Below are 25922 nucleotides of genomic sequence, written 5' to 3'. Positions count from 1 at the left end.
TATGCAACGTGCTTCAGTGGTTAAAAAAAAAAGAAAATAAAACACTAAGAAAAAATGCCCTTGAAGAGATACTGACAAATGAACCACCGAAGAAGATGAAACAGCTATAAAAGGGACATACATTTAAAAAAGTGATACAGAATGGCTGAACAATTAACATGAAAAGCACTCAAAATGACCAAAAAGACACAAAACTGTAGGAAAATTGCAAATAACAACTGCAAAAATACACAGAATGACCACAAGGAAAGAAATCAATCACATAAAATTACCACAAATAACAATAAAATAACCGACCGTGACATTAAACGCTATCAAAATGATGCATAAATGGCCACAAAGGTAAACAGAATGACCACAAAGAGGGATCAATTAAAGGGGAAACTGCGCATATTGTACATATTATTAAAAGAAACTTTGGATTTGGTTTGCATTGTTTCTCTAAGAAAATTAGGGCGATTCACACACCTTTCCCCACACAGGATACACGCATCGTCTCGGTTAGAAGCCGACGAGACACTGCGACCGTAAGAAACCTCTCAATGACAAACGTTATATTTATACATCCTCCCGGCCGGTGTGAGGCTTTCCCGCAGAGCCTTGTTTACGTCGGAACGACAGAAACGGGTGCCAGCTGATATGACACATCCGCATGATGTCAACTCTTCCCGTGGAGGCCTGCGGGGTCGGAGGTCACCTTGAAATTAAAGGCCAGCGAGCCCCGTCCCGGTTCAGAAGACACACTTCTGCACACACATGATTTGCAACTGCCCGGGTTCCAGCAGCAGCATCGTTTTTTTTTCTCACAGCCATCACTGTAATTCTGATTTATGAAACACCCTGCAAGGGGAAGGAGGCGGGAGGGCCGTCTGTGAGGCCCAGCCCCCTCTGATGGTCACATGAGGAACTGCAGTGTGTACTTCCAGACAGTTTATTGCATCTACTAAAAAAATATTAATATTTATTTCTATTAATTCCAAATTCTCAACATTTTTTTTTAAAGTAAAGCAATTTGTTTGAAATGAATACAGCTTACTTGCATTTAATCTTTATAGCTATCGTTGATTGGTGTGAACTGTTGAATTTTATATATAAGTTTGAGCATGTTCGATTTAAATAAACAAACAAATAAATAAATCAACAAATAAAGAATGAATGAAACAACAACTACTGCTAATGCTACTACTTCTCATATTATTAATAATCAAGGAAAAGTATGTTGTAAATACGTTAATATTTATTATTGCCACTTTATGAAAAAAATTCTACACTTTTTTAGTCCGCGGGCTGTTGCTAAAGCGCTGCAATAATATACACAACCAGTATTTTATGGTTGCAGGTGGTTTATAAATAAAGTTTTAACGCTGATTATAGTTGTAGCCTGCGGGTCTGTGCCGCCATCTGGTGGCTGTCGCAAGGAACTGCAACTTCCTTCCTCTTCCTCCCCTTTCCTTATCGCTCCACGGTCACGTGACGGGGTTCAGTCAGCCAGTCAGTGTATGTGTGAGTGTGATGAGCTCGGACCCTCAAGCATGGCGTTCTCCCTGCTGTTTGTGTTTTGTCTGCTTTCAGCCGCCGGCCGCGGCTCCGCTCAGACGTACGTGTTGTCAGACGAGGGCGGGGCGGGGAGACGGTTTGACGGGATCGGAGGTTTGAGCGGCGGCGGCGTGAGTTTTGACTTTCCCCTTCCATACGACCAGCACTTCCTGGTCCCGCAAACGCTGATTCTAATGATTCTGTGTGTGTTTGTGTGTGTGCGCGCGTGCGCGTGTAGGCCACTTCTCGCCTGCTGGTGAACTATGCAGAGCCCTACCGCAGTCAGATCCTGGACTTTCTCTTTAAGGTGAGTGTGTGCGCGTGCGCGTGACCCCTGCAGGTTGTTTCAATGGACGGGTCAATCACGCTCTTGTATTTCTTTTCTCTGCCGCAGCCAAACTTTGGAGCCTCCCTGCACATACTGAAGGTGGAGATCGGAGGAGACGCCCAGACGACTGGCAAGTATCCCACTTTCATGCATCACAAATGTACCCAAACGTAAAGACAAACTACATGTTAACACCCCTGATGCACGATTTCCTATATTTCATTAGATTAATGCTGTCAAAATACATTAAAATTAATACACACACCCTAAGAATGGTCATTTCTTTCAACGGCCTGCGGTCCAAATTCCACTATTTTAACTTCAGCCTGCCTCTAATTCTATAAGCATTGCTGTAATGTTGTGCAAACTAGTAATGAATGGGTTTGCCAAGCAGGAGTGGAAGCATCTGAGAGCTGAGTGTGAAGTGTTCATAACTAATAAACTGTTTATGTTTGGCTGCTCACCTGAAGACTATATCACACTCGCGGTCACATGATAAAGTGTCCGGTCCTCGTGATGTTTGTTCACTCTTGCACATACCTGAAACTGCAAAACCCAACCCTGTGTGTGAGTGTGTGAGTATAGTGTTGGCTATAGTCAATAATCAATAATGTGCAGAGTTTGTCGTAAATGTAAATCCTGCACATTGACCGGAGACGTGTCCAGGAACACAGTTACTCTCCATTGCCTGTTGATGGAGTTTCGCTACTAGTTTGTTTGCTTATTGTGAAGAAAACAGCTATAAAATAAATATATAATATAAAACAGCCAATAGTTGTTGGGTTTTTTTAAGCATTTATTCTAAGCTGAACATCGAGCAGCACGTTGTAAAGTTCCCTGAACAAACGCACGCCGTTCTGCCGTTGGTTTCCCACCAGACGGAACGGAGCCGTCCCACATGCACTACGAGGACGACGAGAATTACTTCCGCGGCTACGAGTGGTGGCTCATGAAGGAAGCCAAGAGGAGGAACCCCAACATCACACTCGTCGGTGAGGTGGAAACCCAATTATGACACGTTTAGAGATGCATCGTCAAGATGTCGGGGTTTGTCATTCCTGTTTTTATTAGTGCTGTCACAATTTAGCCAGCACAAATATAAATGCATGAATAAATTAAGAAATAAACACGTGGTTTTGTTAGATTGCCAGACAGAGAGAGAGAATTACTTCTGTGGTCTTTAAATTCGGCTTTACAGGCACTTGTTAAAGTGAAACGTTCTGCTTTAATATTATTCCATAAATGAATGAATACATTTTTATTTTAAAGTTCACGCACACGTTTGTTTGAGTTTTTTTTTTTTTCCAGTTTCTGGCCAAGGCTTATTTTTGCCTCACCCTTAAAAAGCCATACACGTGGTGCAAGAGGAAAAAAGCATAAAAAACAAAACATAACTAATGCGAAAGAAGAGAAAAGCAATATAACTTACTGAAAGTAATTCTTAATTATTTCTGATTTCAGTCATTTTTCACGTAATTTTTTTTTTAACATGTCAATGTGCAACATAGATTTAAATAATTTTAAGTCGTCCATAATGTGACTCCCAAAATTTTAATGTTTTTAACATTGGTTCTCACACTCCCTCTTTCAAAGACACCCAATCCTCCTAAATTATAATAATTTTTTGTTCATTTTAAATTAATGTTTTTTTGAATACCAGTGGGAAGATGTTTATTTTTCACTCAAAATAATATTTCTAATTCTCGTTGCTCTGTGTTCTGCTGTTCTGTAGCCTTGCTGCTGCGCCTGTAAGGAAGTGGGGAAACAAATAAAAAAAACAGAAATAAACAAAAGACCATTATTATTTAAAAAATTATAATAATTTTAAATTTGAATAAATTTTTTTTTTTTTACAAATTTAATCAAATTATTAAATATTTTTTTATTTAATTTCTTAAAATGTAATTAAATTGTTATTTATTACATTTTTAATTTAATTTAATAATTATTATTATTATTATTGGAATATTATATGTAGTTGTTATGGATGCCCCTGCAGCTTTGCCCTGGGCTTTTCCCGGCTGGGTCGGCCACGGGAAGAACTGGCCTTACGACTATCCAGACATCACGGCGTCGTACGTGGTGAACTGGTTCCTCGGGGCCAAGAAGTACCACGACCTGGACGTGGACTACGTCGGGGTGTGTGGCGCACGCGTGCACGTCAAATATTAAACCGACGTAAAAAGACACTAGCTAATGAATCTTTCTCGTCTCAGATCTGGAACGAGCGAAACTTTGACGCCAAGTACATCAAGGTGAGTCCTCCTTTGTCCTTCGTTTGGCTTTAATGCAGCTTGGTGAGTGTTTTTTATGAACCGGAGGAGAAAAACAGCCACCAACATTGAGAGGTTTAATGCGTCTCTCCGTGAAATAAAAACAAAAAACAATAGTAGTTCCCCCTCAGAGCGTGTTTTTTACTGCTGAAGGTGCTCCGCAACACGCTGGATAAAGTCGGTCTGACCGGCGTCGGCATCATCGCGGCGGACGGCGATTGGAGCATCGCCGACTCCTTGATTCTTGACCCAGATCTCAACGATTCGGTTGAGGTGATTGGGTGAGTACCGTCGACTGGAGCTCGCGCGCCGTGGAGCGTCCGCCGTGTTCCTCTGCGCCTCGTCCGGTGATTCCTCCTCCTCCTCCTCCTCTTCTTCCTCTGCGAATCAATCCTGATCTGAATGTTCGTGGCTGTTCTTCTGCCGAGCATGAACGAGTGAAGGGCGGCGGTTGAGCCGCGATAACCGCGATCGGACGCATGTGTTCATTTATCGCATGCGAATGTGGCGAGCTTAAATACTGTAATCTGACATCACTTCTCCGAATGAATCAATGAATGATCACTGCCGTCATTTTTAACCTTATTTTATGGGGCTCAATTATTTCTCATTGTTACACACTAAATGGACTTTGCCTGTTTTGCATGTTGTTATGAAAGTACTGAGACATATAAACAAAAGCGCAACCCAAAAAAAAAATTAATAATGTGTTTTTTAAACAGCAATTAGTGTTTCCTAGAAATCACAACAGAAAAAGATATCGGATGTGCTTCAATGAATCTTCAGCCTGGACTTTATTATTCACTAAAATAAAGTGTTGGGCCATGCTATAAGGCGTTCAACAGCAAGAAGTATGACACTGTTCCTATTTTTTTATTAAATTTTTTTTTTTAAACTCATTAAGATCTGAAGTAACGTCACCGTCTTTCACTATTGCTTGAGTTTTTACATCACAACCTTCTCCTTCACATACAAATGCGGAACCGGAAAATGTTGGTTTCCGAAACAGTTTGACCTCGACATTAAACTTACTGCGACATACAACAGTGAAGTATCACTGTTACTATACATTAAAATGATAATACTCTGTTTTATATATGTCGTATCTGGACTATAAGTCGTTATTCTTTCACATGCTTTGAACAACACAAGGCCAATTTATGGATTTGCTGATACAGGTGATGCGTTCAGGTGCATCACGTAACTTTGATATTTCTTTATATATATGTATATATATTACAAATAAACATTTGGAATTATAAACACATTTTCATAACTTTTAGCTTAAATGATGAAGGATGAAGCTGTAAAGGCTTGATATGTGGAAGTTTCAGTGATTGAATGAACTTTTCACTCGTGTCGAGAGCACAAGTCGCTCCGGGTATTAATGATTGGGGAAGAAGTAAAAAAAAAAAAAAAATATCTCATACATACTCATACTTTACATGGTGAGCAAAATCCAAGCTGAACCAATTTTGAACTCTTTTTTTTTTTTTTTTTCCTTCTCCCTGTTTATTGCTGCGTCAGCTGCTGCGCTACACTCTGGACAAGTCGGGTCTGCAGCGGGTCAGGATCATAGCCAGTGACAACCTCTGGCAGCCCATTGCCCAGTCGCTGCTGCTCGACCCCGAGCTCGGCGCGGCCGTAGACGTGCTCGGGTAGGACACCTCGCTGGAACCCTTAGAGCTTTGAGCGCCTAACAAAAGCCATTCTCGCTGGGCCGCTTCTCTTTTTTTGTCGCCGTACTCACAGCATGTGGTGTGTTTGCAAAGTGGGAGCACATTGTCTGTTTTGTTGGCCTGTCAAGCACCAGTCTTGGGGGTGGGGGGGAGGGGGAAAGCCCGTCTGATCTCCGGTGTCGTTTTCACGCGGCGTTCAGGGCTCACTACCCCGGCACCACGACGGTCGCCGACGCCCTGAAGACGCGGAAGAAGCTGTGGTCGTCGGAGGACTACAGCACCTTCAACGACGAGGTGGGAGGAGGATGCTGGGCCCGGATCCTCAACCAGAACTACGTCAACGGAAACATGACGGCGTGAGCGAGACCCTCGAGCAACGGTTCAGTTTCTCCCGACTGGATCGGTTGGATCGTTTTGCCACCTCCGTACTTTTTTGCCCCCCCCCCCCCCTTCAGCACGATCTCCTGGAACCTGGTGGCCAGCTACTACGACGACCTGCCGTTCGGCCGAGACGGCCTGATGACGGCCGAGGAGCCGTGGAGCGGCAATTACGTGGTGGAGTCTCCCATCTGGATCACGGGTATCTGCACACCGTTTGCTTCTTTGCACAAAATAAACAAAAAAAGCAAGGATAACCCTTTGCGCTCTGCAGCTCACACCACGCAGTTCACGCAGCCGGGATGGACGTACCTGCAGACGGTTGGACACTTGGCTCAAGGTGGGAGTTACGTGGCCCTGACCGATGGCAAAGGAAACCTCACTGTTGTCATGGAGACCATGGCAAGTTGAGCGTCCTTCCATTTCCTGTTTTGTAGAAATAAGTTAGAATTAGAAGTTCCTCATGTGTATGTCAGAATAGAAGAAGTGAAAACAGATTTTTATTATTATCCTATACACACGCTGAAACAAAGAATTTTCCGTCTCCAGACTCATGATCATTCAGTCTGTATCAGACCTCCGCTGCCCCACTTCAATGTGACGTCCCAGAAGGCGACTTTCCAGTTGAAGGGGTCGTTCGTAAGTCCAGGAGGGACGTCGGCCATATTTGTTAATAATCAGCAAATTTCAAAGTTCCTCATTTAATTTGCCCTTCCAGGCTCCCGTAGAGGAACTTCAGGTGTGGCGGTCGCAGTTCAACTTCCAAACGAAAACGCCCACTTTCTTCAAGAAGCTCCCGCCGCTGAAGGTTTGAACCGAGCGGGTCTCTGCGACACGTCGGCGAGAGCCTCCGGCCGCTAACCCAGCGTCCCTCTGTCCACCTCAGCTGGCCAACGGCTCGTTCAGCCTCGACCTGGCCACGGACGAGGTCTACACGTTCACCACCGTCGCCGCGGGGACCAAGGGAAGCTTCCCCGAGCCGCCGCCCTCCGCCCGCTTCCCCAAAGCGTACAAAGACGACTTCGACGCTCGTGAGTGTTTCAACAGGATCCGGTCGCTCCGATCACTGTTAAGTCGTGAGAGGTTGTGATGTGAAAATCACTTGCTTGACGACGTGTACGATAAAGAGAGTAGAGTAGAGGTTTATTCCTCCACAGGGGGAAACACAAACTTACAACAGCTCAAGGTAAAAAGGTGTAGAAGTTATAAAATTAAGGAATTAAAATATGTAAATATCTAAAAAAGAGCACAAAAAATAGAATATGTAAAAAAAAAAATATATATAAAACAATCCAGTAAAAAAAGGAAGAAATCCTCTAAAAATAGAGTAAATTGCCAGGATTGATACACACACAGTGTAGATAGGTAAAAGAGATGTACTCAGTCCAGTTTTTCCAGAAAAAAACCCAAACAAAACACTTAACATGCCAAAAAAAAAAAAAGCAATTTAAAATCTTTAATAAATTACTGTTTTCTTTTTAGATCATTTTAAACATCAACAGTGATTCAACTGGCCCGTTTAATAGAGTTTAATACACATTCCTCATGCATTGATGATTAACTGACCCTCCACTTTCACAGGACCTCTAAAACAGAAAAGAATAAAATAAAACACGTCGGCTTCAAAAAGATAATCAAGTCACATTTCAGTCGATTTTTTTTTTTTTCAGAGTGAATCTGGAGCGTGTGCAAGAAACCAAATTGATTTATTATGAGAGCAGCCAGTCAAAATGTAATGTGTTGTCGATACCTTCCTCTTCTTCTTCTTCAGAGCAACTTCAAATGAATAAATTAACTGGAATAAAGCAAATATTTGGAGATCGAACGTTTCATGTGTCCAGAGGAAGGAGCTTAAAAGGAAGACGTTTCCCAAAATATCAATAACATTACACTGAGAAACACTAATTCTTTTATGTTTTAATACCTTAAAAACCTCTCAAACACTCTTGTCCTTTTCATTGGATCAACTTTACTTTGCGCTTTACCAACAACTTTCTCCTCTGCGAGGACATAACTCCACTTTGTGTTCTTCCACTATCGAGTTTTTTTTTTGTTGTTTTTTTTTTAATCGTCGTCAGGAATTCGCCTTTTAAACGTTTTCCCTTCCGCCCCGCAGGGAACCCCCCCTTCTCGGAGGCTCCCAACTTCGCCGACCAGACGGGCGTGTTCGAGTACCACGTCAACCTCTCGGACCCCGGGCCTCACGTCTTCACCTTACGACAAGTCCTGACCGAGCGGCCCGTGACGTGGGCGGCCGACGCCGACCAGACGGTCAGCGTCATCGGGGACTACCAGTGGTGAGAGGATCTTTATTTATTTATTTATTTGCACGACCTCCAGAAATGTATTTTTAATCTCCGGGGGTGTGGCGTTGTTTGCGCGTGCAGGCAGAACCTGACCGTCGCCTGCGACGTGTTCATGGAGGAGGTCCGGACCGGCGGCGTGTTCGTGGCGGCCCGGGTGGACCGGGGGGGCCAGTCCATCCGCAGCGCCGCGGGAGTGTATTTCTGGGTGTTCGCCGACGGCACCTACAAAGTCACAAACGACATAGGTCAGCGAGAACACGCCGCTCTGCCATCCAGAGAGTTCAAGGGTGCCGTGTTCGCGGTGTTAATGATTCCTAACTTGTATTTCATCGTTGCACTTCTTCTCCGAAAGGATCGAGGACACCGGTGCATTGTGGGTAATGCTTTTGTCTTGCACCGTTTGCTTTTTTTGCCACCAGCTGGACAGACTATACTTGCTGAGGGCCTGTCTGGTACCCGGGCGTATCACTGGTACACGCTGTCAATCACTGTAACGGTGAGTAACCAGAGACTTAATAATATGTTTTGTTCTTTTATTTTGTTTTAATTGTTGTTGTTTTTTTTTTTTGCTTTTAATCGCTCCCGTCTGCTAATACAGCTCTGATTTAGCACATTAGCGAACTGTTTCACAAAAAACTAAGCCGAGGTCTGCAAGATGTGATTGGCAATGCTGAGTTTATAAAAAAACAAAACTGTCAAATATGTCAGACGTATTACTAAAAATGATTAACATTTCTTGACCGAGCTCACAAACAGAGATAGACGCACAGAAAGGCCTTTTTTTTTTCTCGATCTGGTGGCGACCAGAGGATTCAGGAGCTCAACGGAGCGACCCGCTACGAGAATTGGGAGCTTTCCAACCCGCAGTGTTTTGGATTAACTGGTTTCCCTGTTAACTGGTGACCAGCTTCCTCGAGCACCTCCTTATCACAGCAGATGATAAAAACCCGTACAAAATCCGTAGTTGTCCTGGCGATGATATTTCCATTAAAGGTTAAAGTATCGTACCGTTTGTTTGTCTTATTTTAACATCCGCTGCTGCTAACGGCTGGTGGCAGAAGTCACCAGTTAACAGGGGCACCAGTGAAACCGAAACACTAGACATTGAGTTATGAAATGTTAATAAATATCCGAGCATATATACTGTTTAATTTATTATTTGAGCTGATCTCCATGTTCGCTTGGCATCATATCATAAATAGCTGATTTTAAAGTCAAAAGTTGTTGTTTATTTGACCGTTGGATCTAATAACGTGGACGATCGAGGTCTAATATTGGCTCCTTCTCTGTTTCAGGGCCAGTTTGCGTCCGGTTCCCTGAATGGATACCCACTGTGGAAAAATGCCGTGGTACTGACTCCGAAGAACGGCTGGGCGGCGATAGGAACCAACTCTTTCCAGCTAGCGCAGTTTGACAACTTTGCCGTGGTGGCTGATTAAGCGTTTGAACGTGAAACGATGACTTGCACTATGCTGTGAATGTGCTTTTTAATATCTCGTCCTGATTTTGACACATCTGTGGGGATATTTTTTTTTTTTTTTTTTTTTTTAACGACGATTTAATTCGTTTTCTCTATGAAATTGTATCAAAGACGCAGTGAAAGATCAGGGACGTACTGAAACAAGAGGCACAGAATTGTTCAGGACTTTGCACTATGTGAGTTTTATATGATTCTAACTACATTCCTGTTTTTATAATTCATGTATGAAAAGTGACTAGATGTTCATACCTCACTGATACGAACAATTTATTAAAATAATCGAGTTTTTATTATGAAGGCAACTCGACCAGTTTGGTCTGAATGTGAGGGATTGACATGTTACAAACAAACATGTCACAGTAATCCCACTACTTTTGGCAGTAATGAATATTGTATGATAATGTAAATTTCACAAAATTCTTGTTTAGTGGAAGCAAAACTAAGAACTGACAGCAACATGAAGCGTCACATCATACCCACACTATGTGGTGAATACCTCTATAACGTGTGCACATTGGCAGTTTGAATCATTTGTTTTTATGTGTGTGTGTGTGTGTTTTTAAGCTAATAATTCTTTGAAGAATCCTTTGAGTGAATCATACCTGCACACACATACCAAGTAACTTTGTTTGCAGTACTTGTGCAACACTTTCGAGTTCTTTTCAGAATTGATATGGGTTGTCCACTGTCCGCGGTTGATGCGATGCTTACTAAATAAATCATGACCATTCAAGCCTGAGAATCAATAAATGTGTGATCAAAAACCTAAATAAAACTTTTATTTTGAGCTAAATTTATGTGTAATTTATTCCAGCCTGGTTTCCAGAGGCAGAAAGTACTTGTTAAAACAACAAACACAACCCAGGACACCCAAGTAAACATGATGCAGGAACCAAAGATATGAGCAGGTTTAACATTTTGACTAGAAGTGCTCCAGTAGGAAACATTTCCACCAACACATTGAAGAATGACCTTAAAAAATAAAAGGGACTTTTGATAAAATATTTTCAAACTTCTCTGGCGTGTAAAGTTTCGTTTTTGGGAATGAAATGTCTTTTAAATGTGCTTAACCAACAATAAGAGGATGGGCTGTTTTCCATGTCTATTGTAAATTTTACTCCACTTTCGTCAAGGCTGCCACAACATACAGAGTAACCACTCGAAATCTGTCTCATGGCAACACATTTCAAATGAATGGTTTTAAGTATGTGTGTGTCAAAGGTTCCACTTGAAAATCTCACTTCTTGTCTGTAAATCTTTGATTAGTCTTGGACCCAAATACAGATTTACTTGTAGAATATGAAACACCGAGACACCTGAGGTCCTCAGGAAGAGAGTTACTCAGTGTTATGGAGTCAGAAACAAGTTGAAACAGCTGTGGAACAAACTTCCTGAACAATTGAGGGCTGCTGACACACACCTCTTAAATCCTTTGCTCAGGCTTTCAATAAAACAATAGATATTTCTTATTTTATTACCTTTATGCTAAAAAGTTTTTACTTTAATCTTTTTATGCCTTTCTTAGTTGCCCTGTTGTAATGTATTTCCATGTAAAGCACTGAATTGCAATGTCTCTGAATGGTGCTAAATATATACATTTTCCTTGCTCTTTAACAAATTGATTGGATGTAGGAATTAATAGGCAAACTGGCAATATCGTAATCAAATCATGTATGTGTTACATGATGTAAGAGACTGAAATGCTGAAATCCAAAGTCAGACATGTGAAAGCAGTGTTCTGTATTGTCTTAGTTTTTTGGATTTTATTTAACAAAGAAGGAACGAACAAACAGTGCAATCAAACATAACAATCAAATGATGTTGACAGACAATTGCTCACAATAAAGAATACAATTAGATAATCCTCTCTATGATGGGTAATTGTGAAATTTTTAAATATAAAAAAAAATGAGAATGACAAATATTTTTATGATAAATAGTATAATAGAAATAGTGTGATATTATTTAATACGCTACGTGTTCAACTTCACAAAATTTGGGCTCACATTTGCCAATTTTCATTTCCGAATATGTTATGTGCTTATTAAACTTATTATATTGGCTATGAATTCTATTTCCATATTTTTGCTATCATACGCGCTTCTTTCCGTCTGAATCCTACTTCCTGGATATCTGACGCCAGCTTGACACGCGCGGGGGACACATCTCCATGGTAACGGTACACACACTTCCACACAAGCTGGGGCGACTCAAGACAGAAAGAGGGGGAAAAAAGATGGAGAAAGTCAAACCGGCTCCGAAAAGAGTTTTTATCAACAGGATAGACTCGTATGCGTCCAAAAACATCGCTAAGGTAACGTTTTAATGTTAAAAGTCTTTTCTTTTTTTTCCTTTTAGCAACTAGCTTAGCTCCTCTGTGCCGTGTGTGTTTACAGCTGCTAAGTGAAAGCGGATTGGAGGCAACGGATGATTCTGAACACCTGGATGGTGAATCTCAGACCGACCAGAGGGAAGCAGGAGGGTTTGAGCTCGTCGGGACTGTTTCAGATCAGTCAAACCAGGAGTGGCCATTTGTGTTGGAGCATTATTTTGTGAGTTAGAAAAGAAAAAAAGCCTCATATAGTAAATTTCCATAAATCTGTTGCTTTGAGTTAAATTAATAAAAAAAATCTTTATATTTGTATTCAAGCAACCAGACAAGGATGATTTGTTGTCCAAACTTTTGGCCTGTGACGTTATTATCTACAACATCAGCCAGCATGATGACCAGGTGGATGAAGGATTCTGGGCTGTTTCAGGTCAGTCTGTGATGGTTTCAACTGGCTGTTTATTGTCCAATCATTTTATTCTTTTAATTACATGTATTCTAATTCCAGCCCCTATTTGAGTTGATAAAATCTGAGTCTTAAAATAGGAAACTTGTGCTTTAGTTTCTATGAACTTGGTTACAATGAGTAGACTCCAGAGCAAATCCACATTGTGACAGGCAGTGATTTATTAGCTACTCCTCCTGTGTTTTTATTTATAGCCCTTCACGACGAAATGGGACACTTCTCTAAGCCAAAGGTGTTCATTCTCGTCTCTACGGTGATGACCTGGGCCTGCAACAAGTCCCCGGATCCTGTGAGTGGATTCATACTGCACTGCTATCGAACACAACGGCCATTTGTTTTACTCTATCTTTGTCCCTCACCGCATGTAGTAACAATGGCTGGTAGTTACAGTATAGGTGGAAACACATCTATTGTATTTTTCAGTCTCAGCAATATAATATAAAAATGAAAATATGAAAATGTTGTGAGAAATTCCTCTCTCTCTCTCTATCTATCTATATATGTATATATATATGCCATTTGGAAATGTATACTTCACCAGAAATGCTGGGATGTGTGTGATTTTGGTCACTTTTAGTGTATAAACAGTATTTTTTTTAACCATAAATGGCTTGTGATGATCTTGATTCAAGTGGAGAAGTCCCCAAATATATGTAAACAAGAGAAATATATATTAGTATAACTAGAAATAATAATACAAAAAATGAGAATACACATTTTGAATTCAAGATAGATAGATAATAAATTCATCAAATAGATAAAAAGTGACTGTTATCACAGCTGATGATCTAATTTATTGTAAATCAAAATCACATTTGATGAATGCTTTAAATAAGCCTGTGGACACATTTTCCCCTGCTTCATTCTGTGATTGTTTTAATCAAGTCAAGTAGATTGTCATTCGCCGATGGCTGTAATCATGGAGTCTTTCTGGTGCCTTTGTCTTTATTGTCGGCGTCGTGCGACAGGACGACCCGGAGCTGCTCACCGACGACAGTTTCAGGCGCAGAAAAGCTCATCCGAACTTCAAAAAGCACACTGACCTGGAGAAGAAGGTGGTGAAGCTGGGCAAAACGGTCAGATGGAATAGAACTTTGACATTTTATTCTCCGGCGGACGCATTCATTTGAGAGTCGTCACAGTTGAACGGTGCCGCGCGGTGGTTTCTTTTTCAGGACAAAGCGAGGTTCTCCACATACGTGGTGGCGTCAGGACTTCAGTATGGGATGGGGGAACAGATCTTCCACTACTTTTTTAAGGTTGACGTCAGCATCTTTGTATTTTAGAATTCGAATGATTGTAAAGTCATTGATTGAGAATTTCCATCCTCAACATTCTTCTTCGCTCGTCGCAGTCAATTTACAATGACATCTCTCTGTAGACTTCGTGGGTCGGCGAAGAAGGCGAAATTCCCGTCTTTGGAGACGGCGACAACTTTGTTCCCACGATTCACGTCAGCGATCTGGCCAGGTTTGGACGCACAGAACACGCAAAAGTGGGGAAACAAAGATTCAATAGACAGATGTGATGCGGATGTTTTCCAGAGTGGTTCAGAACGTGGCTGTGCTTCGGCCTGAGCCTCAGTACCTGCTGGCGGTTGACAGTTCCAGCTGCACCATGGGCGACATTGTGAAGGTCAAGTGATGAAGATCAAACTACGGATGCATTGATGATGGAAAAGACGTTCTCCTAATGTGTAACTCTTCCCCCTCCAGGCCGTCGCCGCTGCACTCGGACCGGGGAAGATCTGCAAAAGGCCAGTTGAGGAGGCCTTCCTCGTCAAAGACTTAAGTGTAAGTAGCAGTTTTTTTTGGGGAATTGTTGACAGATGATTAAAATTTATAGGATTTTCTTGGAAAATTGACAAGATTTTGAATCGGAAGTTCATAACAGACTTGGGTCGGTTGTAGTTTTAGCCGAGGTTTTGGTACCTTGAGTCATTCACAAATTCAAAGTGTAAACAAACATACTTTGATGCTTAAACCCCCGTCTCATTTAGCTTTTGATACTCTGGAAAACATTCCAGCATATCAAAACGTTATATAATTCCTCTTGCTGAGAAGGAGTGTCCAGTCCTAATTATGGTTAAATATTAAAATTGTTTTCTATGAGAGAAATTAACATTTTCCAAAAAAGCTGAAGCGTTCCTTCCAGGTCTGTTGACGTGACGCTTTTCTGCACTTGACAGGTGGTGGAAATCGATTCCATGCTGGTCAACCTTCGGATGTCTGCCGTTCACATCGAGACGCTGTTCTCCATTAACTGGCGGTGTAAATCCGGTCTGGTGGAAAACATGGAGCCGGTGGTGGAGGAGTACCGACGGGAGCGGGGGCTGCAGGTAGGCAGCAGGCATGGCTGACATTTTCCAAGGAAAAAAAATGAATGTTAACAACATAAATGTCTGTGATAAAGCAATAATGTTCATTGTGTCTCAATATGAAGAACATAATATGGAAAATGACATGATTATACAATCATTTGCAACAAACTTTCTCATATAGCATAGATTTTTCTTACTTTATTCTATTTATTCTACAATATTCTGTCTTTAAAAAAAAAAAAAGTCCGAATTGATGTCTTTTTTTTGCTCTGTGAAGTGTAAAGCACTGTGTCTGCTCTATAAATAAACTTGCCTGTCCTTGCTCTTCCAGCCCATCCGTATATGTGTGCTGGGGCCTCCTGCCGTGGGGAAAAGCACAGCGTGCCGGGCGATCTGTGAGCGCTACAGACTGCATTACACCTCGCTGAAGGACTCCGAGATCCTCCCACAGGTTGCCTTCGGAACATGGTTCTGTGTGTGTTCGTACAACAGTTTGACTTACATTTTTTCATCTCCGTTTTCAGGAAGGCGTGAACTCTGCACATGACCCAGAGGGCAGCCCGAAGCAAACGGATCAAAATGAAAGTATGGACCAAATTACGAGTTCACATCCTGAAAATTGTGCTTTAAGTCTCAGAACAACCAATTAAGTTTCTGTATTTTTCAAGAGAGACTGTCCAGACTGGTGTTTTCACTGTTAAAGTGTCCTATATGTACATTATTATTATTATTATTATTATTGTTCGATTACCTTGTGTCAAATGAAATGTTGCTCAAAATATGCTATGGGAATATTAATTAATGGGAAATTGTGCAATGTAGCATCTTATTTCATTGTGGCGCTTGTATTTTTTTTCAAAGATTTGACATGTTGAGTTTTAGCAAAGTTTAGAGATGCTCAAACCCCATTGGTTGCTTCTAACGTTCCATCATGAAGGACATCTGGTGGAAAAACTCACCAAATTAAAAGTGTGTGTAACACAATCTGCCCCGGAGCAGTGACTTTCCTCTGCTCGGCTGCTTTTCACGTTGATCATTAACAATTCCAAAAATATCACCCAAAACCTTTTTGTCTCAGGTATTTTGGACGACCGGCTGAAGATGCTGAATGAAAAACTGCTGTCGACTCCATGCAGGAACCAGGGTTTCGTCCTGGATGGATTTCCTGAAACCTACGAGCAGGCTAAAGAGTTCTTCGATGGTGAGACACAGGAAGAAAAAAAAAAACAGTCTGAGATGTGTGTGCACAATATATAAACCCTCATCAGCTGTTTTTCGTCTCTCTTCAGGTGGAGACGACGACACATCCAAGATAGTACCGGGTCTCTGTAGCACATTTCTTTTATTTTCAACGTTCAATCCAGAGAGGTCGGAAAGCGACTTCACGCTTTGTTCTTTCCTGTAAATGTTTTTTCCTGCGTGCGATCCGCAGACTTCGTGCTGTGCCTGGACGCGTCCGACGACTTCCTGATCGACCGCGTGATCAACCTGCCCGAGAGCTCAGTGCAAAGACACAACTACGAGCAGGAGCGCTTCCTGGGACGGCTGGCCGACTACCGGAGCAACATGGACGCCGACCCCGCCGTCAACTACTTCCTGGAGACGGACGCGACCCCTCTGCACCTCGGTAGCGCGTGGCCACGTCCCTGTGTTGCTCTACCTCCTCTAACGTGACGAAGTTGTACGTAATTCCTTGTCCTTCGGTGCAGAGGTCACCGGCAGCGGCGAGTCGGACTGGCGGCTGCTCATGCTGAAGGTCTACGACGCCGTGGGCCGGCCCAAAAACTACAGCTCCACCAGCCAGGAAGAGGAAGAGGAGGAGCAGAGGAAGGCCGAGGAGAGGCTGAGGAGAGAGGCCCAGGAGAAGGAGGAGGAGGAGCAGTGGGAGGAGGAAGAGTCCAGGCGCAGGGAAGCTCGCTGGAGGGAGTGGGTGAGGCTTGTAGCTTCACAACAGCGAGAATCTCCTACAATCAGAAGAATCAACCCCCAAAAAACTTTCCACACACACCTGTTGAGTCCAATCGTGTGATTGGTCGACCAGAACCAGAAGCGGGAGGCGGCGAGGCAGCAGGAGGAGGAGCTGCTGGAGGCCCAGTCGCTCTCCATGAGGAACTACCTGCTGGAGCACGTCATGCCGACGCTGAGCCGCGGACTGGCCGAATGCTGCAGGGTGGAACCGGAGAACCCCGTGGACTTTCTGGTATTTCACCCTCCGCAGGCCACACCTTTCTCCCCTTTAACGTCTGGCAACTCTACATTCTAACCCCCCTCGGTTTATTCTGTTCCAGGCGGAGTACTTGGTTAAGAACAACCCCTCTGATTAAGTCTCGTCAACGAAATCGACAAAAGAAGTGAGTAAATATTTCGAGATCGTGACGCCAGTTTCATGTTCGTTTTTTTTTTTTTTCTTCATTAGTCTTACTCGTCAAAATGTTTCCGTCGTCACACTGCAAGTGTCCCTCAGTTCATGCTTGGAATCTGATAAGGTCTAATTAGTAAGTGGCCCATCCCCCCCCCCCCCCCCCCCCCGGATTCCCCACTCTTGATTTCTTTGGGCTCTGGTGTGCTCGCCATTACTTAAAATCGCCCCAAAAAGCGAATGAAAGCGCGCGCCGAGCCAAAAGCTAATTATGGAAGTTAATTTGCCTAATGAACTTGGTAAACTCAAAAGTCGACACGCTCGGTTCGTAATTGCTCTGATTTGGCTGCCGATATCCGGGAAGGCTGAAACGCTATAAATGGCAGCGAGTTTGCGGCTCCCCCATGCTGCCACTCACGACTCCAAAGTGCACATAATTGGTTGCAAACGGACCTCCAAATTATTTCATTGTACACACCTAATCACCGCGCGGGGAAATTAACAGAGTTTATCTGGGAAACATGGTGACGCAGGCTGCCGCGGGATAATTTGATGCGCCATCTGCGAGTCCCAGGTACACAAACACTCGCTCGCGACACGGGGAGTTTCCTCAAAATAAATCCCAGATGAGGCCGGTAAATATTATGTAAACATGTCTGCTGATTTTTTCTGAGTGAGTTTTGTAGCGCGGCAAATGATTGACTGCAAATTCCCACCAAAACTTGACAAGCTGAGTCTGTGAATACAGGGATCCTTTCTTTCTTCAGCATCTGCAGCGATTGTAGGTCCATATTCACGAGTTTGTTTGTTTTGTTTTTTTGATTGCACATTTAAAGTTTGAATGCTCAACTAAACCAAGTGACTGATGGAAGAAGAGCAGAATGAATGTTTGTTTATTTTTTTTATTGGTGTTTTTGTTGGCAGGAGCTCTGTTTGTTTTTGCAATAAAAGCTCACAAATATTGATGATCACACATTTTAAAGCACTGGAGACTACGATAAAAAATATTCAAGGCAGACGTTTTTACAGCTTTGCCATCGAGGAACACTTTATTTTTTTTGGCCACTTCTAATGAATAATATGTAATTTTGTTGAAATCTTTTTCCCGAAATTTGTCTGCAGTTGCACTCTTTGCCCAGCAGAGGGAACCAAAACTCCCCCTGAAATTTGTAATTGATTACTTAACATGTGTAATATTATCAACACATTTTTTTTTTTAAATAGTGTTTTCTTAAGTACTGAACTTTATTATTTTCTGCGGAACTCGTAATTGAATGTTTCCTGTTGGCATGCATGTTAACAGACACTGTTTTCAAATAATATCTTTTTAGTATAATGCTGATTTTACACTGAAAAGCTGCAAGAAAAAAAAAATCCAGCCACTATTATTTGCACATTTTTGTACAACCAAACAGAGAAACAGACTTTTCAGATTGAGATATAGATCTATTATTGCATTTATTGGTTTGTTTTGTTTGATAAACATAGCGAGTTAAAGGATGCAGGTGGTCAGAACAGATTCTTATTCGAGGTAAATCTCTATTTTTGGTTTCTTTGTTTCACATGATGCAATATATTTATTCATTTAGATCCCAGCAGTATATTTCTTTGGCGTGTGCATGTCTGTGGCTGATCGATGATCGATGTGAGCTGCTGTAACTAATGTTGGAATCATTTCAAGCTCAACACAGTGAAGCACATTGAAATTTGTCTTAATTGATACACTTTTTTTTTCTTTTCCCCCCTTTGCAATAATACACAGTTGACATATTTCTTCAACACTCCAGAAGTTTCATTCACAAAACCTCAGTGTCTGAGTCGTTTGGGTTGTTTCAATGACGGCCTGCTGCCACTAGGTGTCAGTGTTGGATCATCAGGTCTGCGGCGGTGGAGGTGGTTTTTTTTGTGTGTGTGGATTTCTTCAATGTCTTTAGTGTTTGAATGAATGTTTTTTGGTGAAGTAATTACCTTCTCAGCTGAATGTTGGCTTGTTGAAAATAAACAAAAGTTAAATGAAACGAAGACACCGTGACTTCTGGAGTTTGTTCTGTGCGTCTTCACAGCGACGACGCGTACCTTTTGTTTGTTTCGGCAAATATCCCCGAGGAATTCAAACTGTGTTGCATTTTCTTTTTCTTTTTTTATCACACGATGTGTTTAACATGTAGAGTAAAAGATGAGCCGACTGTTACACGTCAGCTGACGGCAAAGCTGCTTTGTTTTTGATTGAAGATCAGCTTAAAGCAGCATACAGCTCGATGAGATCCTGAGTGGGTCGGACCGTTAGAGCAGAATAACTTCGAAATACCTTTTGTGGACACCTGAAAATCTCTTTCTTGCCTTCATTTTCATCATAGAATCAAGAGAAGAAGAAAATATGTTGATAACATCCAGTAGTTTCAGTTGATCAAGTTTCTTCTGCAACTTTTCCAGAATCCCTCGTCTAATTTTGTGAAATTAAAAAATGTCTCCACAAATTTATGCAAACAGATCAACTTGATAATTTGATATTTTTAACAAATGGGCTAAAGTTTTTACAGCGCTGACATGTTTTCTCGTGATTAGTGACATTGCATTTAGGATTTAGTTTAATCGACTTTGGAAACAAATTCGGGGATCTTTGTTATTTCCTTTCAGCGTGTGAGGCCGTCACACAGTTTTCTGACCCCCTGACGGACACGTTTCTCTCTCCCGGTTGCAGATTTCAGACTTTCTTTGTCACTTGCAGTTGTCTTCAGTATCCGAGTAGTACAAGTGCAAGTTTTCCAGTAATCTGAAGCCCTGCTTGGTTGAGTGTTTTTGTTGTTGTTGATGTAGTTTTGTATCAAGTTACTGGAAACAGTGTTTTGTATGTCGTGTGCATTTTCTGTGTGTTAAATAACCTTTTCTATCAAACAGTATTGTTCTTTTACACTCGTGCTTGTAGTAATTTTGAAACATTCTCATGTCTTTCCTCTATAAAAGGACATTATATAGATCTAAGGACTAACTGGACAATATTGCGCAATACTAAGCCATTCAGTTAAGCTTCATATTTAAAAAAGTCCCCCCCCTTCATTGAAAATCTTGATGTGAATACATTTATTTCTAGGAGCAAATCTTTTTTTCTTTTTTAATGCAACAGGACAGAACACAGGGGAGTTTGTTTTGGGAATTCTAAAGCCGGACGCACGAGGTCCAACCGAGAACTCACTAATTCTGAATTGTTGCCTTCAGGATGGGTCAGACTTCTACTTTGTGTGAAAGCAGCAGATTCCTTCACGATAATTTTATTCCATTGTTAAAATAGAATCATTGGTGAAAAAAAAAAAGATGAAGAAGAAAAAAGTCAGTTCTATTGTTGAATACACAAAAAAACATTTCTCTATCGTGTGCTGTTGAAATACAGAGAAATGTGTGTTTCCCAGCAGGACGTGTGCGGCTTTATCGTGCGCACACACACACACACACACACACACACACACACACACACACACACACACACACACACACACACACACACACACACACACACACACACACACACACACACACACACACACTCTTACTTTCCGCCGACAAAGGACTCTGACTCCCGAAGCAGAATGAAGCAACAGGTAGCTTAGCGGGAATGAAAACACATTTTATCGCACCATAATTTGCAGTGGATAAATAAGTTGTAATTACAAACAAACATAATTTTCAATGTTTTCTGGCAACAACTCAGAAGGCAGTTTTTTTTGTTATTTTTTTTAAAATCGTGCTTCTTTATGGCCCATTAACTGAAAGAAAGAAAAAATTAAGATAGTGATTCCATAAATGACCAATTGAGGCCATGAAAAGCATCAGTATGACATTGAAAATGTTCCTTATCACTATTTATCAGTGTTTTCGTTTTGCACCTTTTGACTTGTGGTGGTGTGTGCAAGTGTGTGTGTGTGTGTGTCCATCCCACAACGCGACTAATACTTAGCTATCAGCCGCGCTAAGCCGTGTGTGTGTGGCAGCATCTGGCGTGAATCCACTCTCAGTGATGCTGGTCACTGTTCCCTAACACCCCTTAATCCACGGGAGCGATCGCACGCCTTCACACCCCTAAAATGAAAAAAACCCCAAAATGAAGCAGACGCATGCGGGCTCACAGATACGAAACAAACGCCAAGCTGACTCTGACCATCAGCGTACACACACACGGTTTATTTTAATGTTTTCAAGGGACCATAGTTTGACCTGAAACTGACAATTGTAACGATTCACCTTCTTAAGCACCTCCATTTTGTTCCCCACTGCGACATGCATCCCTGTGGGTGAGTGAGGTATCGTGGGGTGGGGGGGGTTTAGGTTAGGGGGGGGGTGATTGTCCCCACAACGAACAAAAACAAACCTGCAATATGTTTTGGTGCTTTTAAGGGAACGCTGGTTTGAGGAATTTAAAAATTGCGTCGTAACGAATCTCGCTGTAAACAAGCACCACTTTTCTTTATGTGAACCTCACTTTTGTCCTCGTGCATGACCTGGGACACACACACACACACACACACACACACACACACACACACACACACACACACACACACACACACACACACACACACACACACACACACACACACACACACACAGTCTCACTCTGAATGCTCGAAGAGAGAAAATGTGTTTTGTTGCTAAGGAACAGTTTGTCTTGCGTCTCAGCAGGGGGTCTCCTTCTGAATATCATTATGCCCCCCCCCCCCCCCCCTCCATTGGAAAGGACGACACATTTTTCTTTTCTGCCAATATTTATCTTCGGCTCTGCTCGCTCTCCGGAGGCCCCAGAAAGCGTTTTCATCGATTAAAGGCAGCAGTGGAAAGCAGACGGCGATGCCAGACATCGCGTCTATTTTGCCTCCTCTTTCTTTTTCTTCAATGTAAATTTATCAAAACGCCGCCTGACGCCGTGGCAGGTGTCGTGGCCCACGACGGCAGCATCTTTGCTTTTTCCTCAGGTAGGAGAGGAGCGGGGTGGTTGCCGCGATATGAAGACCGATTGGTCGAGGCCGCTTACGCCGGAAAACAAACTGCCGGTACTCAAACCTGCACATTCAGCAAATACTCACACAGCATGGGAAAGATGATCACAGTTTGAATAACTTTATGATCCCCATCAAAAATGAGCCCATTAATGAAAAATGCAATTATTTGCACGTTATGGAAAAGCAGTTTTTTTTTTTATTCTGAAATTTGTACAAAAGCAACAAATCAAATTGAAAATGAGCTTAATTTTCAGTGAGCTTAAATCCGAGTTGATTTTGAACATAGAAGTGAAGTTGTTAGTACTCCGAGTCCTTCTTCTTCTACTATGTCTACTTCTGCCACATCTACTTCTTCTTCTACTATGTTTTCTACTTATTCTACATCTTCTACTTCTTTTATACTTCATCTTTGACTACGCTTTCTACTTATTCTACATCTTCTACCACTTCTACTTCTATCTGTTGTTGAAAATGATCTTGTTTTTGGAACATTCTTAACTTAGTTTATGGGATTGTAATATATTGTGTCTCTTTTTATTTGTTCATTTAGTTTAAATGTTTGTATCAGTAACGTATCAGTTAAAATGTCTGGTTATTTATTAGCTTGTTTGCTGTGTGTAAGTATATATCTTCTGCAAATAGTCATTAAAAAAACAAAACAATGCTCTACTTCGTTTTTCTTCTACTACTTCTTCTATGTCCTCTTTGGGATGTTTAATGAAGCCAGTCAGTCCATGTATTTCTCTGTATATACAGTATAAATGACTAACATTACTACAAACATGCTTTTTTTTTTAACAATGACAAATAGTGATTTTACTTTAAAGACAGACTTCCAAATGTTATCTTTTTTTTTTTTTGATGAAAGTACAACTCGGTCATTCTTACTTGGATACTTTTATTTAATGTCGTCTTAAACTAAAGTTCAATTTAAATACCCGCATTGTCTCTAATGTACTTACAATGAGCTCAGTCCAACAATGTGTCATGAAAGAACCAATGATTTAATCCTCTACTTCTTTTCGATTTACATACTGGAACAATACTGGATGCAGGACTTTCCATACAATCTTATGTTTGAACTTCCTGAATATAAAGAAAAAAATACCCAAGGCCTCACTTGCACGACAGTGTTTATATGAAAACGGTAAACTTTGTGTTTTTGGCGTCGGTTTTACTCGACGTCGGCGCTCAAAGCCACTGAAAGTCCCACGATTTGAAGGTGGAACTTTTCAAAAATGCTCCGACTCAAGAGGAAACTGAGTAAAATCTACTTTTTTTTTTTTACAGTCGCTACCGTGCATGAACACCATGGCCACAGTAACTCCCTCTGTAGCGAATATTGGTAAAAAAAAAAAATACAATCTTTAATGTTTAACTTCTCTAAAATGTGTTTGAATGATGGCAGCCAGCAGAAGCTCGTGACGTTCAAGTTTTTCATGAAGTTCAGAAGTGGGAGTTTACAAACATTCTGCTGACATGAGTTCAGAGAAGTTTTATTTTTGTTACATACAGAGTCATATTAACCAACAATAATAATAATAATACTCCAACTGTGGATGTTTGTTGTAGTTTTAAAGTGCGGCAGACGGTTTGTTAAAAATAATGTCAAGTATGATCGGAAGAGTTTTTTGCTTTTGTTTTTTGTTTTTTAAGAGTCTGTCTGAAGTGATGATGAATTGTTTTTGAATACAGAATTAAGTACCGAGCTGTGAGTTTAGAGAACTGATGTCATAAATCAAAGGTCCTCGCTAGTGCCCAAAGACATGAGTGAGTGTGTGTTTCGGTGGTGGGAGGAGGAGGAGGGGGGGTGGTGGGGGGGGCAGTGGAGGGGAGGGGGGGGGGGAGGTAGACCATATGAGAAGCAGAGAGCACCCAGAGGACGCCGCGAGGGGCGGATTGGCCCCCGCCGGGCCCGGGCCTCAGGACGGATGGATGGGGGGATTGTGTTGACAAGGGGGAAAAGACAAAGAGGAGGTGGAGGAGAGGCAGCTACACATTCAGCAGGGAGGCTGAGAGCATCGGCCAGAAACTCATCAAACCAGTGGAAACACCTCCAACTGCACAGCAACAGCAGGACGTGTGTATGTGTGTGTGCGTCTTAGGCAGCCAATGATGTGCGTGTGTGAGTGTGTGTGTGTGTGTGTGTGTGTGTGTGTGAGCTTGGAGAAGTGGAGGATGTTCCTGGGTGATGAATGGGCGCATTGAGGGGAGGCTTCATTCAACCATTGTTCATTAGTAAAGTACACAACTGTCCTGCCTAATTGCTCAGCCATAATGTCAGACGGCGATGAGTGATTACAAGCGGCTTTGACCCGTTCTTTACGTCGGCGCCGCGGAGAAACTTCAACCTTCTCGTCCCGCCGACGGAGAGAGGAGACGAGAAGGCTTTCGTCGTTTGCGTTCGCATCTTACCGCTCCAAGATGAATCGACGTCGCGTTTTTGTCTCTGCTTTAATTCAACTCTCATTAAAGTCAATTGCCTTTTGATAACGTTTTTATATAAGTGAAACTGGTGAACTTTCGTTGTTTTTTTGTTTGTTTGTTTGTTTTTGGGGCTGTTTGCAGTAAAACGGCGTTGCCATTATGTTTGAAATCACAATTTTAGAAAATGGCTTTTGGAGTTTTTTCATAAATATTTAACGCGGAACGCTGAAAGTTGCCGTCAATATTTTTTTTTACGCACATGGACGATTTAACTACAATATATGACAAAGGAGGACAGTTAGAAAAATAAAATAAATAAAAGCGTTGGTGTTTATATTGAGCTGTTGTGTCTGTTGCTTCTGGTACTGGAGGAGTCGAACGGACCACAAGATGGATACAATCTTAACACAAACAAGATATTTTTTGCAAGAAATGTGTCCAAAAACTCAGTTTGGAGGTGAGACTTTTGAGTTTTCGCCAGCAATGTATCTTTATTTAATTCCAAGTTCCAACTTCCAACCTACAAACTTTTGGAAAGAGACAATCTGGTGTTGTGGCTTCAAAGCGAGGATGTCTTTTCTTTCTTTTCTTTTTTTTTTTTGTTGCCTATGACGTTTTCTTTATCTTAAGAAAAAACCTGAACACCAACATTATGTCTTATCTGCAAACAGCTACCATTTCCCTTTACACCCTATTAACTTTCACACACAAAGTCAAAGTTTTGTGTATTTGTATTTAATGTTTTAACGGAAAATAATCAATCTGCGTCTCCAGTGGTTACTTATACGGACACAAACATTCCTCCTGTCAGATTATGAGCTTCATACTGCAACGCTTTACTGAAATTCTGCCATTCGTGGTGATTTCAGCTTCCAGTCACCTTTATGTGGACAGAGGTCTTGTCTCTGACTGCTCATGTGTGTGTGTGAGTGTGCATGTGCTGATTTTCATGCCTTGCCCTCACTCCTTCCTAACTATGATAAAGTAGGCCCCCGTCCTGTCATGGACGCTGCCCTACTCCCACAGCCCGGGCATCTGCCTCGTCTGCCT

General features: G+C 41.8%; 3 protein-coding genes across 6 annotated transcripts; all 3 read left to right on the top strand.

The window, feature by feature from the left end:
* The first annotated feature begins 1519 nt into the window (after positions 1-1519).
* On the top strand, positions 1520-2704 carry LOC308142623 (galactocerebrosidase-like). The gene is made up of 3 exons (XM_080513129.1): positions 1520-1667; positions 1775-1843; positions 1931-2704. Exons 1-3 carry the CDS (start codon positions 1533-1535, stop codon positions 2036-2038), a joined length of 312 nt encoding a protein of 103 aa, XP_080369255.1. The 5' UTR covers positions 1520-1532; the 3' UTR covers positions 2039-2704.
* Positions 2705-2715: 11 nt separating this feature from the next.
* Positions 2716-10944, top strand: LOC308142622 (galactocerebrosidase-like). Of its 4 annotated transcripts, none has more exons than XM_080513127.1 (14): positions 2716-2856; positions 3864-4003; positions 4081-4119; positions 5665-5795; positions 6017-6172; positions 6272-6396; positions 6469-6596; positions 6744-6833; positions 6913-7002; positions 7081-7225; positions 8311-8491; positions 8582-8745; positions 8920-8996; positions 9796-10944. In XM_080513127.1, exons 1-14 carry the CDS (start codon positions 2763-2765, stop codon positions 9937-9939), a joined length of 1704 nt encoding a protein of 567 aa, XP_080369253.1. In that variant the 5' UTR covers positions 2716-2762; the 3' UTR covers positions 9940-10944. The 4 variants fall into 4 exon arrangements, with proteins under 4 accessions (XP_080369253.1, XP_080369254.1, XP_080369251.1 ...); XM_080513128.1 differs by lacking the exon at positions 5665-5795 and adding an exon at positions 4291-4418; XM_080513125.1 differs by having other exon boundaries at positions 6272-6596.
* Positions 10945-12216: 1272 nt separating this feature from the next.
* Positions 12217-19367, top strand: ak7b (adenylate kinase 7b; the record flags this gene model as incomplete). Its single annotated transcript, XM_080512592.1, has 19 exons — positions 12217-12294; positions 12377-12532; positions 12631-12739; positions 12970-13064; positions 13744-13851; positions 13951-14034; positions 14157-14245; positions 14320-14410; positions 14491-14568; positions 14964-15113; positions 15427-15546; positions 15620-15680; positions 16174-16296; positions 16385-16417; positions 16528-16722; positions 16805-17025; positions 17137-17295; positions 17384-17446; positions 19217-19367. 18 exons carry the CDS (start codon positions 12217-12219, stop codon positions 17417-17419), a joined length of 1986 nt encoding a protein of 661 aa, XP_080368718.1. The 3' UTR covers positions 17420-17446; positions 19217-19367.
* Between the last annotated feature and the right edge of the window lie 6555 nt (positions 19368-25922).

The sequence above is a fragment of the Blennius ocellaris genome (assembly GCF_963422515.1).
Source record: "Blennius ocellaris genome assembly, chromosome: 17".
Classification (NCBI taxonomy): domain Eukaryota; kingdom Metazoa; phylum Chordata; class Actinopteri; order Blenniiformes; family Blenniidae; genus Blennius; species Blennius ocellaris.
This window is presented reverse-complemented; position numbering and strand designations above follow the sequence as displayed.